We start from the raw sequence: 16218 nt of genomic DNA, 5'->3' as shown, positions 1-16218 counted from the left end.
AAACCTAAAAAGATCTTTGGATTCCCGACACTCTATGACAAACCAAAAAACATTCTCTTCTATCTATTCCATTTGGGAGTGTAAGCCACATTTAAAGAGTTTTGCTTGAGGACAAGCAAAAGTTCAAGTGTGGGGGTATTTGATGTGTGTAAAATGCAACATATAAATCACATCAATTAAGGCATAAAACTAACCCTTTTTAAGTACTAATGTTGGAAAAAGAGTGTTTTTGTCTTCCTTTTGTATTTTCAGGATGAAATGAGCTCAAATTCACAAAAGAAGCAAAAAGACAACTAATTCTAGCATAAATACAAGAAAAGGAATAAAAGTAGACTGCCCGGCCCCTCAACGGCATCCTCCAAAGCAAAGAAGAGAAAACAGAAGCCTGAACACACCCCGTGCTCAGCCAGCACGGGGCCGTGCCCAAGAAGCAGCATAAAAGACAAACTTGTAGAAGCTTCCATTGCCCACCACGGGGCTGTGTCCAGTGAGCACGGGGGCGTGGTGAAAGTACAGCAGGCGCATTAATTGTAATTGCGAATTACAATTAATGAGGAGAGAGACTGTCAGACGGGCACGGGGGCGTGTCCAGCGGACACGGGGCCGTGCCCAGCCTTCTGTTCAGCCTATAAATAGGGGTGCTTGGTTTCATTCCATCTCATCCCTTGGCACACCACCTCTCTCACACTTCATCCACCACCCACCACCACCATAACACCATCATCCACCACCATCATCCATTGTCCATCATAGAGTGTGTGAGTCGTCTCGGGATCCAAGATTGATCGTAAGAGTTCTTGACAATCAAGGCCATGTTTGCCTAAGTCTCTTACATCACTTGGTGAAGACAAGTGTTTAGTATAATACTTTTTATTTTTAAGCTTTTGCACTTTTTATTTGGTTTTGTATTAATGACTTTAATAACTAGTTGCTTATGTTGAAGGTGATCTTTCCTTATCGTTTGTCCGTGGTGTCTTGGCATTATTTTACTGTCTATATAAAATAAAAGATTTTCACCATTCATATCTCCACGGTCTATATGGAGGTATGTTGGCTACCTGGTCGGGGGTTAAGGGAACGGTTTGGTAAGGGTCTTGCCCTTGTTCAGCGTTTGGAGGTCCTGCTTGGGACCTGGGTCAAATTTAGTAGGATCTCCTTCAATGCCCATAGGTATTGGATGGCGGGGATCCAAACTCTTTGACCCCCTCATAAGTTAACTACTATTAATACTATAACCCGGCTATTTAGGACTGTATCCCTGCTGACTCAGACTACTTAGCCGAGGGTAACGTCACCGCCAAAAGCGGGGCCTACCATAATTTGCATTAATAACTTAATTCATTATCTTCCAATAATCCGACCCTTTAGGATTGTATCCTTGCTGACTCAAACTACTGGGTTGAGGGTAACGTCGCCTTCAAAAGAGGGGCCTACTACAATAACTAAGATAATCTCTTAAACAAGTGCAAAAGTGCGAAAATAATCAAAGGTTATACTAATACACGAGTCGGATCCAAGTGATTCATCTTGTCTATCTGTTTTTATTTTTATTTTATTTTTCAGCATTTAGTTAGATTTTATTTTCTTAGTTTAAAAACATTTTTTTCACTTTTTGATTTGATTAGACGTTGAGGATAAACCGGTATTAAAAGCTCTTGTGTCCTTGGACGACCTCGGTATCTTACCAACACTATACTACGTCCACGATGGGTGCACTTGCCCATATGTGTGTTTAGTGTTAGTGAATATCGTGTTTTATAAATTTAAAACTTGGCTAAAGGTGTAAAAAGGGCTTAATTATATATCTAAATTATATACACACCAACACACATCACTCACCATGGGCTTGAGGAGTGGAGAGTCGTGGAGAAATTCTATAACGGAGTTTCTGAAGCGACTAAGAGACTACTTGACTCCACAGCAGGAGGAAACATGATGAAGACCAAGACTGCTGCTGAGTGTCTTGAGATGATGGAGGATCTAGCCACCAGTACTTATACCGAGCCAGGCTCCGGGGGCGTTGCTGCTGCCTCAAGGGGTATTCATACGGTAGATTCTAGCGTAGCTCTAGCCGCCCAGGTCGAATCCTTGACAAAGATGGTCATGGACATTCAAGTTAAGATTAGCTCTAAGTGTGAGGTGTGTAGAGGTGGGCATGAGACGGTAGATTGCCCGGTAGGATCTGAGGAGGAGTTGAGTTTTGTTCAGAACCAGGGACGAGGCCAGGGTTACAATTCTGGATGGCAGCCACCAAGGTTTAAAAAAACGGAAACGAGTATCGAGGCGTTTTCCCTTCGCCTCACGAGGTGTAAGTATTGAGGCGGAACGAGGCGTAAGGCCGAGGTGGTATTAATAAATAAATATTAAAATTATATATATCATAAAATAATAAATACTTAACATCAAAAAATGATTTTTCTCATCAAATTTCATTAGATTTAGCAGTTCAAAAACATAAAAAAATATTCAAATTTCATCAAATACTTAACATAAAAAAAACACAAATAGTTTCTAATCAACTCAAATAGCATAACGAACATCATCTTCATCATCCTCACAATCTTCCTCAACCCAATCCTCATCATCGTCATCCTCGTCAATCAAATGAAGGGCGGCTTTCCTTTTCTTAGATGAGGAACTTCCACCGCTTCGCTCAATTATCCCACCACCTCTACGTGTTTTAGTTGCCCCACTACCTCTTGTTGTTCTAATGACCTCGTCACTTTCTTCCACATTTGCCGCATCAACTTCAATTGCATCTTCATCATCATCATCATCATCGCTCGGGTCGGCTATCCACTCATCATCAGACATGACGTTTTCAACAAGTAAAGGATCTTCATCTTCTTTTAAATTGGACCTTTTTACAAATTTTTGCTTCAACTTTCTATTGTACATAATGAACACCAAATCGTCCATCCTCTCGGTGGTCAACCGGTTTCGTCTCTTTGTATGTACTTGATTGAACGTACTCCAATTACGTTCACAAGCTGAAGCCGAACATGTAAGACCCAAAATCTTCATTGCAAACGCCTTGAGTTCAGGGGTATCATCTCCATATTCGCCCCACCATAAAACTATATATGTTAAGAAATTAGTTAGTTAATTATTTAATTTATACAAATTATAAGTATATTGTCACACCCCAACCGATGGCGGAAACATCGGGATGAGACGAACAAATTGCTCAAAACATCATAACACTACATGTGACAATATAATTAAATTTCATTTATTAAAATTGCAAAGTTTCATACATTGTCATAAAAGGAAATAACAAACATTAAGCATAGTTTATTTCAAAAGTGGGTTTCTAGGCCATCCTATTCATTTCTTCAAATCTTGACTTCCTCATCCTGCAGTATGCATTTAAAATAAAGTCAACAAAACATGTTGGCGAGTATACAAGTTTGAATATAGTATAATATGTTTGAAATAGTTTAACATGCTCAAATCCACGTGACTACATGATTTCATATTAACAGTTATACTCGTAACGATGATATCTATGTGTTCAAACCAAAGTTTAACGCAATTAACATAGCCTAACCCTAGAAGGGTGGTAACATGAGTAACATAGAATAAACCTAACAATACCCATAATATTATGGGAGGGGCGTTTCTCAACCTACAGCGCTGCCATTGTTAGGGGAGGCTTGCAAAGTTAATGAACACACATTCATAAATGTTTAACAGTCGCATAACGTGATTAACATGAGTCAAATAGATTCACATGAAATGTAGATTGAGGGTGCAAAAATGTTTAACATAGTGTGTTTGATATAGAAATGCATACAGCACCCAAAATGTGATAAAATAGAAAATGGGTCATGTATACTCACCTTAGGTTGTGTTGCGTTTTTCTTGGAAAAGATTAAGAACAAGGGATTGCCCAAGAGTATGTGCACAAGAGATTTACCCTATTAATTTTGAGGATTGTTAAATATTGGGAATTTAATGGTTATTAAATAACAAGAACATTTACAAAATAATATTAATATTTCTAGAGTGAAATAATAATAATATGTCTTATTTTTATATCTTGTATTTAATGAAATAAATGTCAATTTATTTATAAATAAGTGAATAAAAATAAATACTGATTTTTATATACTATTAAAATAATATTTCTGATTTTACCAAAGTATTATAAATATTATTACTAAAATTCTGGATTATATAAATAATAATTCCTGATTATTATGTATTTAAAATAATATTTCTGATATATATATATAAAAGTAATAATTCTAATATAAATAAAATAGTAAATCTGTTTATTATATAATAATTCTGATTTAGATAAAATAAAATAATAAATCTGATTATATAAAATAATAAATCTGATTAATAATTCGGATTTAAATAGTAAAATAATAATTCTGTTAATTAATTCTGATTTTATATAAAAATTCTGAAAATCTAAAATAATCTGATTATTATAATAATTCTGAATAAAATAGTAAATCTGATTAAATAAAGAATAATAATTCAGATTTTAAATAATAATTTAAATAATAATTCTGAAAATTTAAAAATAAATCTGATTTATTTTGTTGTAAAAATTCCGATTATATAAAAAAACAGAAATAATAATTCTGTTATAAAATTAAAGATTTAAAAATATATTAATAAATCTGTTTAATAATAATAATAATAATTATATTAGTAAATCTGGAATAAATAATAAGAATAATAATAATATATGTTTAATAATAATAATAATTATTATATTAATAAATCTGGAATAAATAATAAAAATAATAATAATATACAATACATGATATTAATAATAATAAACATAATAATAATAATAATAATAATAATAATAATAATAATAATAATAATAATAATAATAATAATAATAATAATAATAGAAACTGTAACAAATTACCAAAAAAAGAAAGGAGAGAATCGGTTTACCGGACACGGCCACCGGGCCGGTTGCAGAAGGCGGCAGACGGCGGCGGTCGGTGGTGGTGCAGGATTCCGGCGAGACGTGAACGAAGACGCGAGTCGGTTGCGGTTTGTTTCGGGTGTGAAGGAACGATCATGAAGGTTAGTCGGGTTTATATAGAAGTAGGACGTCGGTTACGAACATGAAGGGTCTCGGTTTTCCGGTAAACAAGCCAACAGTCGGAGAAGACGATCGGTTTAGGCGGTTATATTTGAATTTAGCGTATTTAATTAGCGGTTAAATATCATTCGGTTTCAAGATATGCCGGATGTGGCATGCCCGGCCGAGTGGTTAGTCGCTTGTTTGTTAAGTGCATGGTCCCGAGTTCGATTCTTGTCCCGCGCGGTTCAACCCCCCCCCCCCCCCCCCCCTTTTTTTTACTAACATATATCCTGACTAACTGGGTTAGTCACTAACTGAGTTTTCTAACTCAGTTAGTGTTGCCCTTTGATAAAATTAACCTGGTTAGCTGATTTAACCAGGATTAGCTAACCAGGTTAGTTTAACTAACCAAAATGATCAAAAATCATAAAAAATTCAGTTTTAAATATTTATTTATTTAATTTTAATTATTAGTTTACTTATTTAAAATATTAATAAAATAATATAAAAATTATTTTAACCCAAATTTTGATATTTTTACCGAATTAACGTATAAATTCCCGATTTTTGTACGGTTTAGGGTAATCTCTTGGCAATGATGAATTTGAGAGCTGAGATTAAGATGTATTTTCACTGTTTTTACGTGTTTAACATAGTTTAACATGTTATCAATTGTTTTGACAATACATAGTATTCAAACACAAATATGAATAAAATAATGCACTTTCATTATGATTTCAAGTCTCGAGTACAATTTGGGAATAAAACCAAATACCACAAAGGTACAACTTACAAAAATAGAAAGTACAAGTAGACTTTCCAAAAATGGAAAGATCGAAAATACGAGGTGTCACATCTATAATAACATAACTAGCAAATATTTTACCCGGTGGACGTGTTTGATAAGTTGCCAACGAACCCCTATAACCAAATAATCCTTTCTTTTCCCTATAAAGAATTAGTTGTTCTTCAATCTTCATGTACATTCCGTTGTCCTTCACGAGTCGTTCCATGACATCATACAACCCTCTCTTAATCTCTGGATGCTGTGAAACATCGGGACTCCATCGAAATTTAGGATTTAGATAGTAGGCAGCCGCATGCAAAGCGCGGTGCATTTGAAAGTCCCATTTTTCATCGATGATGTCCCATATCTCTTTGTAAGACGCTTCGACATTATTCAAGTTCTTTGCAATTTTTTCCTTGCACGCGTCCATCGCTCCATAAAGAAATCCCATTGCGGGTGTTTGCTCACCATCAACGATCCTCAACACTTCAACTAGTGGGCTTGTGGTTTGAAGGGTATAGACCACACTAGGCCAAAAAGTTCTCTCATCCATAATAATTTTCTTTACATTTTTTCCATCGTCTTTCTTAGCCCAAGCACAATTCTTCCAATCATTAGAAACGAACATTTGTTGCAAAGCATCTTTAGAATCATAAAGACTTTGAATCGTCAAAAAGGCCGTGGCGAATCTTGTGGCGGCCGGTCGAAGAAGATCTTTCCCAAGAATTTTTCTTGCCAAACTCAACACCCAATTATGATTATAAATGAAATTGCTAACTTTTTTTGCTTTAAGCAAAGCATTTTTGTGTTGTGGCAATTCTCCAATTTTTTCAAGCATCAAATCGATGCAATAGGCGGCACATGGGGTCCAATACAATTTCTTCCTCTTCTTCATTAACATCTCTCCGGCCTTTTTGTAGTTACTTGCGTTGTCGGTCACCACTTGAACGACTATATCTTCCCCAATCTCTTTAATAACACCATCAAGCAATTCAAAAATCTTTTCAGCATCTTTCACGCAATTCGATGCATCAACCGTTTTCAAAAAAACCGTTCCATATTGATTGTTGACCAAAAAATTGATTAGACTTCGGTTTCGCATGTCTGACCAACCGTCTGATAACAATGAAACCCCGGTTGTCTTCCAAGTTGCTTTGATGTCATTCACCATTTCAGTGGTTGTTTTAACTTCCTCTTTAAGGATCCAAGTCCTTAACTCGTGCATCGTAGGAGGCTTCAATCCTCGTCCAAAGTTACCAACCGAACGTAGCATACTAGTAAATGAAGGACTAGTTGCTGCGTGAAACGGGATTCCATTCTCGTAAAAGAATCTCCCGATATCCAAACAAACTTGATTCCGGTGCTCTTTAGCACTCACCGGTGGCTGATGTGTGTAAAATGCAACATATAAAACACATCAATTAAGGCATAAAACTAACCCTTTTTAAGTACTAATGTTGGAAAAAGAGTGTTTTTGTCTTCCTTTTGTATTTTCAGGATGAAATGAGCTCAAAATCACAAAAGAAGCAAAAAGACCACTAATTCTACCATAAATACAAGAAAAGGAACAAAAGTGGACTGCCCGGACCCTCAACGGCACCTCCCAAGACAAAGAGAAGAAAACAGAGTCTGAACACGCCCCGTGTCCAGCGAACACGGGGGCGTGCCCAGGAAGCAGCAGAAAAGACAAACCAGTAGAAGCTTCCGTTGCTCACCACGGGGCCGTGCCCAGCGGGCACGGGGGCGTGTTGAAAGTACAGCAGGCGCATTAATTGTAATTCGCAATTACAATTAATGAAGAGAGAGAGTGTCAGACGGGCACGGGGCCGTGTCCAGCGGACATGGGGCCGTGTCCAGCGTTCTGTCCAGCCTATAAATAGAGGAGCTTGGTTTCATTCTCCCTCATCCCTTGGCACACCACCTCTCTCACACCTCATCCACCACCCACCACCACCATAACACCATCATCCACCACCATCATCCATTGTCCATCGTAGAGTGTGTGAGTCGTCTCGGGATCCAAGATTGATCGTAAGAGTTCTTGACAATCAAGGCCATATTTGCCTAAGTCTCTTACATCACTTGGTGAAGACAAGTGTTTAGTATAATACTTTTTATTTTTAATCTTTTGCACTTTTTATTTGGTTTTGTATTAATGACTTTAATAACTAGTTACTTATGTTGAAGGTGATCTTTCCTTATCGTTTGTCCGTGGTGTCTTGGCATTATTTTACTGTCTATATAAAATAAAAGATTTTCACCATTCATATCTCCACGGTCTATATGGAGGTATGTTGGCTACCTGGTCGGGGGTTAAGGGAACGGTTTGGTAAAGGTCTTGCCCTTGTTCAGCGTTTAGAGGTCCTGCTTGGGACCTGGGTCAAATTTAGTAGGATCTCCTTCAATACCCATAGGTATTGGATGGCGGGGATCCAAACTCTTTGACCCCCTCATAAGCTAACTACTATTAATACTATAACCCGGCTATTTAGGACTGTATCCCTGCTGACTCAGACTACTTAGCCGAGGGTAACGTCACCGCCAAAAGCGGGGCCTACCATAATTTGCATTAATAACTTAATTCATTATCTTTCAATAATCCGACCCTTTAGGATTGTATCCTTGCTGACTCAAACTACTGGGTTGAGGGTAACGTCGCCTTCAAAAGAGAGGCCTACTACAATAACTAAGATAATCTCTTAAACAAGTGCAAAAGTGCGAAAATAATCAAAGGTTATACTAATACACGTGTCGGATCCAAGTGATTCATCTTGTCTATCTGTTTTATTTTATTTTTATTTTCAGCATTTAGTTAGTTTTTACTTTTCTTAGTTTAAATCATTTTTTTTTCTAACCTTTTGATTTGATTAGACGTTGAGGATAAACCGTTATTAAAAGCTCTTGTGTCCTTGGACGACCTCGGTATCTTACCAACACTATACTACGTCCACGATGGGTGCACTTGCCCATATGTGTGTTTAGTGTTAGTAAATATCGTGTTTTATAAATTTAAAACTTGGCTAAAAGTGTAAAAAGGGCTTAAATATATATCTAAATTATATACACACCGACACACATCAAGTTTTTGGCGCCGCTGCCGGGGACACAAGGATTTTAAGAAAGTTAGGAATCAACGGCCTAATCATCTTTTTATTTTTCTTTAATTTTTAGGATTTTTTTTTTAGATTTTTCAGCTTCTGCAGAGCTCAGCACGGGGCCGTGCCCGCTGAACACGCCTCGTGCCCAATCATTGGAACTGGCAATCCTGTTTTATATCAGACAGTAGGCTGAACACGGGGCCGTGTCCACTCAACACGCCCCCGTGCCCAAGATTCAGTTGCTGAAAACAGAACCGTTTGATCCCGGCGGTTGGTAATTTCTGATACAAACATGAGTAATAATGATTCTTTTTACTTTCGGCACTCTTATGGTTTGTGGTGTCGAATATGTGGAGGCGAACACGAGGAATTAAAATGTTTCTTCCTCACTTATAGGCCACACTATATAGACCCACCAATTCCTTGTAACCTTAAGAGGGGCGAAAGTAAAAATAAACATTATTTTTCCCTTGAATGCGCCCAGCCAGACATTCTAGGAGAAATGCTCCTTGACGAGCTATTTCAACTAGAAGAACTACTTCTAAATTGGTCAAAAGAACTTAGGAAGGATTTTTTAGATCCATCCCAAGAAGATGACCATGAGGAAATGTTGGAATCGCATTCTGACAACCTCGTTGCTTCCGAAAATACCTTTCTTCCTAAACAAGACGTGGACGATAGTCGTCCCTATGCCGATTGTGCCGTGAAGGACTCCCCATCGACCTCGTTCGGTGCATACATAGACCTGAGCGATTCGGCATACACCTTCTTTAACGAGAGCCCGGGAAAGGGTTGGACTTGTCCACCTAGAATGAAAATAGGAATTACCCTCACCGACAACCTCTTGCGTTCTCGCCTTAGTATAGGACAATTAAGGTATCTTAGGCACTTTGGGGTTGTTCCAACAAGTCAGGAGCCACCCGATAAAAGTTAGCTCCTTAGAAAAGACGAAACTCCATAAAACAGCCCTCCGACACGGGGCCGTGTCTGGCCACCACGCCCCCATGTTCGCTCAGAAGATTTTCTGCTGATTCTGTCAGAATACGGACAAAATGTGTCAGGATTTTCTCTGCACACGGGGCCGTGTCCAGCGGACACGGGGCCGTGTTCAGTGTGCTGTCGTTTTCTTTAAATGCAGCCTGAATCCTGCTCATTTTTTACCACTCCACCAAGCAGAGATCCCTGGAATCTTCACATATACCATCCTAGGTAAGTACCAAAAGAAGGTTCCTAAGGACCATCTTGTCTTTTCCACTTTTGTTCATTTCCTCTTCTTCCAAAAAAATTTTTCAAACCCTACCTCCATGGAAGCTTGGAAACCCATGATTCCAACCTTCTATGCAAGGTTTGTAGGAATTTTCGCTATGGATTCTTGTCTAAAGTTAGTTCTATAACTTTGTTTTTAAATTATCTGAGCTCATAACACGACGAAAGTATATAGAAATAATTTAAAAACCTAGAACCATTAGACAAAAAATTCCTGCAGACAGTTGAACACGGGGCCGTGCTCACTGAGCACGGGGCCGTGTTCGAGGTACTGTTTTGCAAAAATTTAGTTATCCTCGGCTTATTTCGCAGAAAATGGCCAGCCGAAACAGCGGAGCATCTTCAAGGAATAACCGAAATGGAAGGAGATCGTCCACCGCAGAGGATTCCCTAGTAAACTACGTTTACGCTTTAAGGGAAGCCGTGGACGAATTGACAAGTGTAGAAGAAGCTTTAGTGGACCGCGTTAATCATCTGACGATAAGTTTGGAGGGCTGCCTGCAAGAAGTGAACCTTCTGCACCAAAGGTTAAACCTTCTTGCTTCCCCGCCTTTGGTTCCGGTGATAACACACAGGGCGTGGAATGTAGTACCCGAGGTTATCATCCCAGCAGAATGGCACGCCTTGCACCAAGTACCGCAACCAAGGGTAGTGCAAGGAGTCCCGGTAAGCGCTCCTCCTCAAGATACCGACGAGAATGAGGCTACCTTCTACCTCCCAAGGGAGATAGAAGAATGGCTTTGAGTGAAAACCGAGGAGCCATGGGCTGAAGAATGTTTCTACATCGGGAAGCTATTCCCGAAATTTTCCTAAATAAGTAGAACCTTTATGATAACCTTATGTACCCCTTAGTTAATTAACTATCTTTATGTAATCTCTCTATTAGCAATGTTATGATGGTTTTTATGATTTATGGACTCGTGGTGGTAATGGATGAAAAAGGGAACGAGAAAAAAAAAATGGAACCATGCAGAAGAACAGAACAAACCGACAAAAATCTCCATAACAGAAGGCTCCACACGGGCCGTGCCCAACCAACACGGCCCCATGCTGAGCCCCCTGCAGGAAATCTCCCAGTTCAGGTAACTGGACACGGGCCGTGTTCAGCGGACACGCCCCCGTGTCCAGGCTTCTGTTTCACTTCTATAATTTTTGTTACTGGCACTTGACCACGGGGCCGTGTCCAGAGTGCCAGTAACACAAATCTTTGTTTTTAAACACACTTTTACATATTCTAATCAACCAAAAACTTTATTTTTGGACACATTGAGGACAATGTGTAATTTAAGTGTGGGGGGGGATGCTAAAACCTTGAAATTTTGCAAAATCCTAAAACAAGCCTTACACAAAACTCTATTGGAACCGCTAAACACCCCAAATTTTTTTTTTAAAAACTTTTTCATTTTTTTTTATTTACTTGTCTTAGTTTAAGTTGGGAATAACAAGTTCTAAAAAGGTTATATTTTTACAAATTTACAACCGATAGCGTCGTGATAAAAAGAACTAACATAAGAAAATTATGAAACGGTATAACAAGTCTAGCTAAAATTCGATTATATATGCTTGGTCACATTAAAAACCCATTCCCACAAAAGTGAGTTTTGAGCCTTTATTGAGCATAAAAATATACATATTTAGATTAAATGCTCATTTTTCGTTTCTTGTGTGAATAGCCGCTCGGTCTTTACAAATCTAGAACTTGCCACGACGATACATTCCCGGTCCTTACCAACTTAAACCCAAGTAAGTAAATGATGGAGGCATTAGGACTAACTATTTTTCTTTCAAAACCATTATTTTTCATTTTTTTTACCTACCCAAAATCCCCCTAGAAAACCCCTTTGAGCCTAAACCTTTCATTTCATTACCCCCAAAACAATTTTTTACCCACCAAAAACCTTTTTCATTTTTTCACTCTTATTTTAGTAACAAGCTCGGTTTTTCATAAACATACCCTCTACGTGACGAAAAAAAAAAAAAATAATTTTGAAGTCAAAAACAAACAAAAGCTACAAAAGCTTGTTTGGAGAAATACTTCAAAAATAAATGTCACTAAAAATAAGGTATTTTATGAAAACCGACACTTGTTACGATTTTCGCCCTTTTTACTAACCACTAACCAACCACCCACCTTTAAACCCAAGCCTTCACCCCAAAAGTCCTCTTGATATTTACAAAGGTAAAAAGTTAAAAAGGAGGAGGATTGATCGCTTGGCAAGCCTATGGAAAACGTAAGTCCGTGCCGCTCTCGAGCGATTCACTTAAATATACACCTTCGGCCGAGTGTTGAGTGATCTCCCGTGAGGTATGTGAACTTGTATATAAATAGAATTTTGATAAGGCATGTTATGCCAAAATAAGTAGTTTATCTTATGAAAAGTTCAAAATAAATCATAACGAATAGGATTGTAAATAAAATAAAAATAAAACCTATAAAAACCTTGGATTCCCGACACTCTAGGACAAGCTAAAAACTTCTCTTCTACCTATTCCATTTGGGAGTGTAAGCCACATTAAAAGAGTTTTGCTTGAGGACAAGCAAAAGTTCAAGTGTGGGGGTATTTGATGTGTGTAAAATGCAACATATAAAACACATCAATTAAGGCATAAAACTAACCCTTTTTAAGTACTAATGTTGGAAAAAGAGTGTTTTTGTCTTCCTTTTGTATTTTCAGGATGAAATGAGCTCAAAATCACAAAAGAAGCAAAAAGACCACTAATTCTACCATAAATACAAGAAAAGGAACAAAAGTGGACTGCCCGGACCCTCAACGGCACCTCCCAAGACAAAGAGAAGAAAACAGAGTCTGAACACGCCCCGTGTCCAGCGAACACGGGGGCGTGCCCAGGAAGCAGCAGAAAAGACAAACCAGTAGAAGCTTCCATTGCTCACCACGGGGCCGTGCCCAGCGGGCACGGGGGCGTGTTGAAAGTACAGCAGGCGCATTAATTGTAATTCGCAATTACAATTAATGAAGAGAGAGAGTGTCAGACGGGCACGGGGCCGTGTCCAGCGGACACGGGGCCGTGTCCAGCGTTCTGTCCAGCCTATAAATAGAGGAGCTTGGTTTCATTCTCCCTCATCCCTTGGCACACCACCTCTCTCACACCTCATCCACCACCCACCACCACCATAACACCATCATCCACCACCATCATCCATTGTCCATCGTAGAGTGTGTGAGTCGTCTCGGGATCCAAGATTGATCGTAAGAGTTCTTGACAATCAAGGCCATGTTTGCCTAAGTCTCTTACATCACTTGGTGAAGACAAGTGTTTAGTATAATACTTTTTATTTTTAATCTTTTGCACTTTTTATTTGGTTTTGTATTAATGACTTTAATAACTAGTTACTTATGTTGAAGGTGATCTTTCCTTATCGTTTGTCCGTGGTGTCTTGGCATTATTTTACTGTCTATATAAAATAAAAGATTTTCACCATTCATATCTCCACGGTCTATATGGAGGTATGTTGGCTACCTGGTCGGGGGTTAAGGGAACGGTTTGGTAAAGGTCTTGCCCTTGTTCAGCGTTTAGAGGTCCTGCTTGGGACCTGGGTCAAATTTAGTAGGATCTCCTTCAATACCCATAGGTATTGGATGGCGGGGATCCAAACTCTTTGACCCCCTCATAAGCTAACTACTATTAATACTATAACCCGGCTATTTAGGACTGTATCCCTGCCGACTCAGACTAATTAGCCGAGGGTAACGTCACCGCCAAAAGCGGGGCCTACCATAATTTGCATTAATAACTTAATTCATTATCTTTCAATAATCCGACCCTTTAGGATTGTATCCTTGCTGACTCAAACTACTGGGTTGAGGGTAACGTCGCCTTCAAAAGAGGGGCCTACTACAATAACTAAGATAATCTCTTAAACAAGTGCAAAAGTGCGAAAATAATCAAAGGTTATACTAATACACGTGTCGGATCCAAGTGATTCATCTTGTCTATCTGTTTTATTTTATTTTTATTTTCAGCATTTAGTTAGTTTTTACTTTTCTTAGTTTAAATCATTTTTTTTTCTAACCTTTTGATTTGATTAGACGTTGAGGATAAACCGGTATTAAAAGCTCTTGTGTCTTTGGACGACCTCGGTATCTTACCAACACTATACTACGTCCACGATGGGTGCACTTGCCCATATGTGTGTTTAGTGTTAGTAAATATCGTGTTTTATAAATTTAAAACTTGGCTAAAAGTGTAAAAAGGGCTTAAATATATATCTAAATTATATACACACCGACACACATCAGTGGCATTGTTTCGGTCGGTTGTGATCCTCCTTCACTCACCACATGCACATGCCGGTCCATTGGTCCTCTAACGCCACGATTGCTAACACTAGCGCTACTACCGGTGTAATATGCCCCACTTTCGACGTTTTCTTCAAAGTTGCGTTGGGCAGCAAACTTAGAATCCTGAGAAGCCTTCAAGTATTGCTTCATTTCGTCTTTCACTTCAGCGGGCACCTTAAGACAAGGGGCAGCATCTTTGTGTGTACCGGCAAGATGATCCTTCATTCTTTTCACTCCTCCTTTAAAATCTTTACTACAAAAGTTACATTTCATGTATTTGTAACCCTTTTTTACACCCGATGGCGGTACGTCAATTTCTACACAATACTTCCAAGCGGGATCCTTCCTTGCATTTTTACTAGACATCCCTAAAATCTAAACATATTCAACAGTTTATATTGTTTATACAGCAATTGTTATATTTATATTAACTGTTAACAGCAAGTATTATATTTATATATTAACTATTAACAGCAAGACAACAAATATTAACAGACAAACAACAACTCAGCAAGTAATAACGTATTTATACAGCAACTCAGCAAGTAATAATGTATTTATACAGCCAACTCAGCAAGTATTAATACAAGCAGAGATAATAAAACAATTATTAACAGCATCAATATAGTTTAAAACAGAGATAATAAAACAATTATTAACAGCATATTATAGTGAACAGATAATCAAACAGTATATAGTTTAAAACAGCAAAATTAAATAGCAATACAGTTACTAAACAGTTAACAGATTGATAATCAAACAGCAATATAGCTAAAAACACTAAGCAGAATGATAGATTGATAATCACTATGTACATCATATATACATATACAAATAGCATATATACAGCAGATTATAGTGAACAGATAATGAAACAGCATATATACATCAGCAATTCAGCATATATACAACAGATTATACTAAGCAGAATGATAGATTGATAATCACTATATACATCATATATACAGCAGATTATAGTGAAGTAGTGAACAGATAATCAAACAACATATATACATCAGCAATTCAGCATATATTAATATACAAATAGCATATATACAGCAGATTATACTAAGCAGAATGATAGATTGATAATCACTATATATATATATCATATATACAGCAGATTATAGTGAACAGATAATCAAACAACATATATACATCAGACAGATAATCACTAAGCAGTTAACAGATAACAGATTATTGATAATCAAAGCATGTTTTCGGTGGCTGAAGTAGAATGATAGATTGATAATCACCAATATTCACTAATTATCACTAATCACTAATCACTAATCATCATAACAATAAACAGTAGCAATAAATTACTAAACAATAACGATTCAGCAATAAAGATTAAAACTAACCTTGAAGATGAGATTGAGCAATAGAGATTAAAAAGAGGGGATGAGAAACTGGCAGCTGTAATAGCGATTGTGAATTTGGCGATTGTTAAACAGGAACGATTTGGAGATTTGATTGTGAATTCAGATAGGATTTGGGGATTTGATTGTGAATATAGCGTAGTTAAATAGATAAAAAAAAGCCCGCTACTTTTTAGGGGATAAACAAAGTCCCGCCAAAATAGTTGCCGCCTAAAAACCCTAAATCTGCCGCCCAGAAAAAAAAACGTACGCCTCAGATCATTTGAAACGGAACGGAACGAAACGGACGCCTCACCACACTGAGGCGTACGTTTAATAACAGAAT

General features: G+C 37.7%; 1 protein-coding gene across 1 annotated transcript; it reads right to left on the bottom strand.

Moving 5' to 3' along the window:
- Window positions 1–2520: 2520 nt before the first annotated feature.
- Window positions 2521–14877, bottom strand: LOC110885952. Its single transcript, XM_022133698.1, has 3 exons — window positions 14509–14877; window positions 5904–7230; window positions 2521–3077 (listed from the first exon to the last, which is right to left on the bottom strand). The coding sequence occupies exons 1-3, from the start codon at window positions 14875–14877 to the stop codon at window positions 2521–2523; spliced, it is 2253 nt and encodes a 750-aa protein (XP_021989390.1).
- Between the last annotated feature and the right edge of the window lie 1341 nt (window positions 14878–16218).

This window comes from Helianthus annuus, chromosome 14, assembly GCF_002127325.2.
Source record: "Helianthus annuus cultivar XRQ/B chromosome 14, HanXRQr2.0-SUNRISE, whole genome shotgun sequence".
Taxonomy (NCBI): domain Eukaryota; kingdom Viridiplantae; phylum Streptophyta; class Magnoliopsida; order Asterales; family Asteraceae; genus Helianthus; species Helianthus annuus.
Note: the sequence above shows the minus strand (reverse complement) of the source record. Positions and strands in the feature narration are given on the sequence as shown.

Bases quoted from the DNA above. Each gene is read 5' to 3' on its own strand.
- LOC110885952 (XM_022133698.1), bottom strand. From the start codon at position 14,877: ATGTCTAGTAAAAATGCAAGGAAGGATCCCGCTTGGAAGTATTGTGTA. The intron at 7,231-14,508 runs GTGAGTGAAGGA...TACACACATCAG, and splicing joins TGGACCGGCATGTGCATGTG to CCACCGGTGAGTGCTAAAGA. The intron at 3,078-5,903 runs GTATTTTCGATC...TAACATATATAG, and splicing joins TATTATAGATGTGACACCTC to TTTTATGGTGGGGCGAATAT.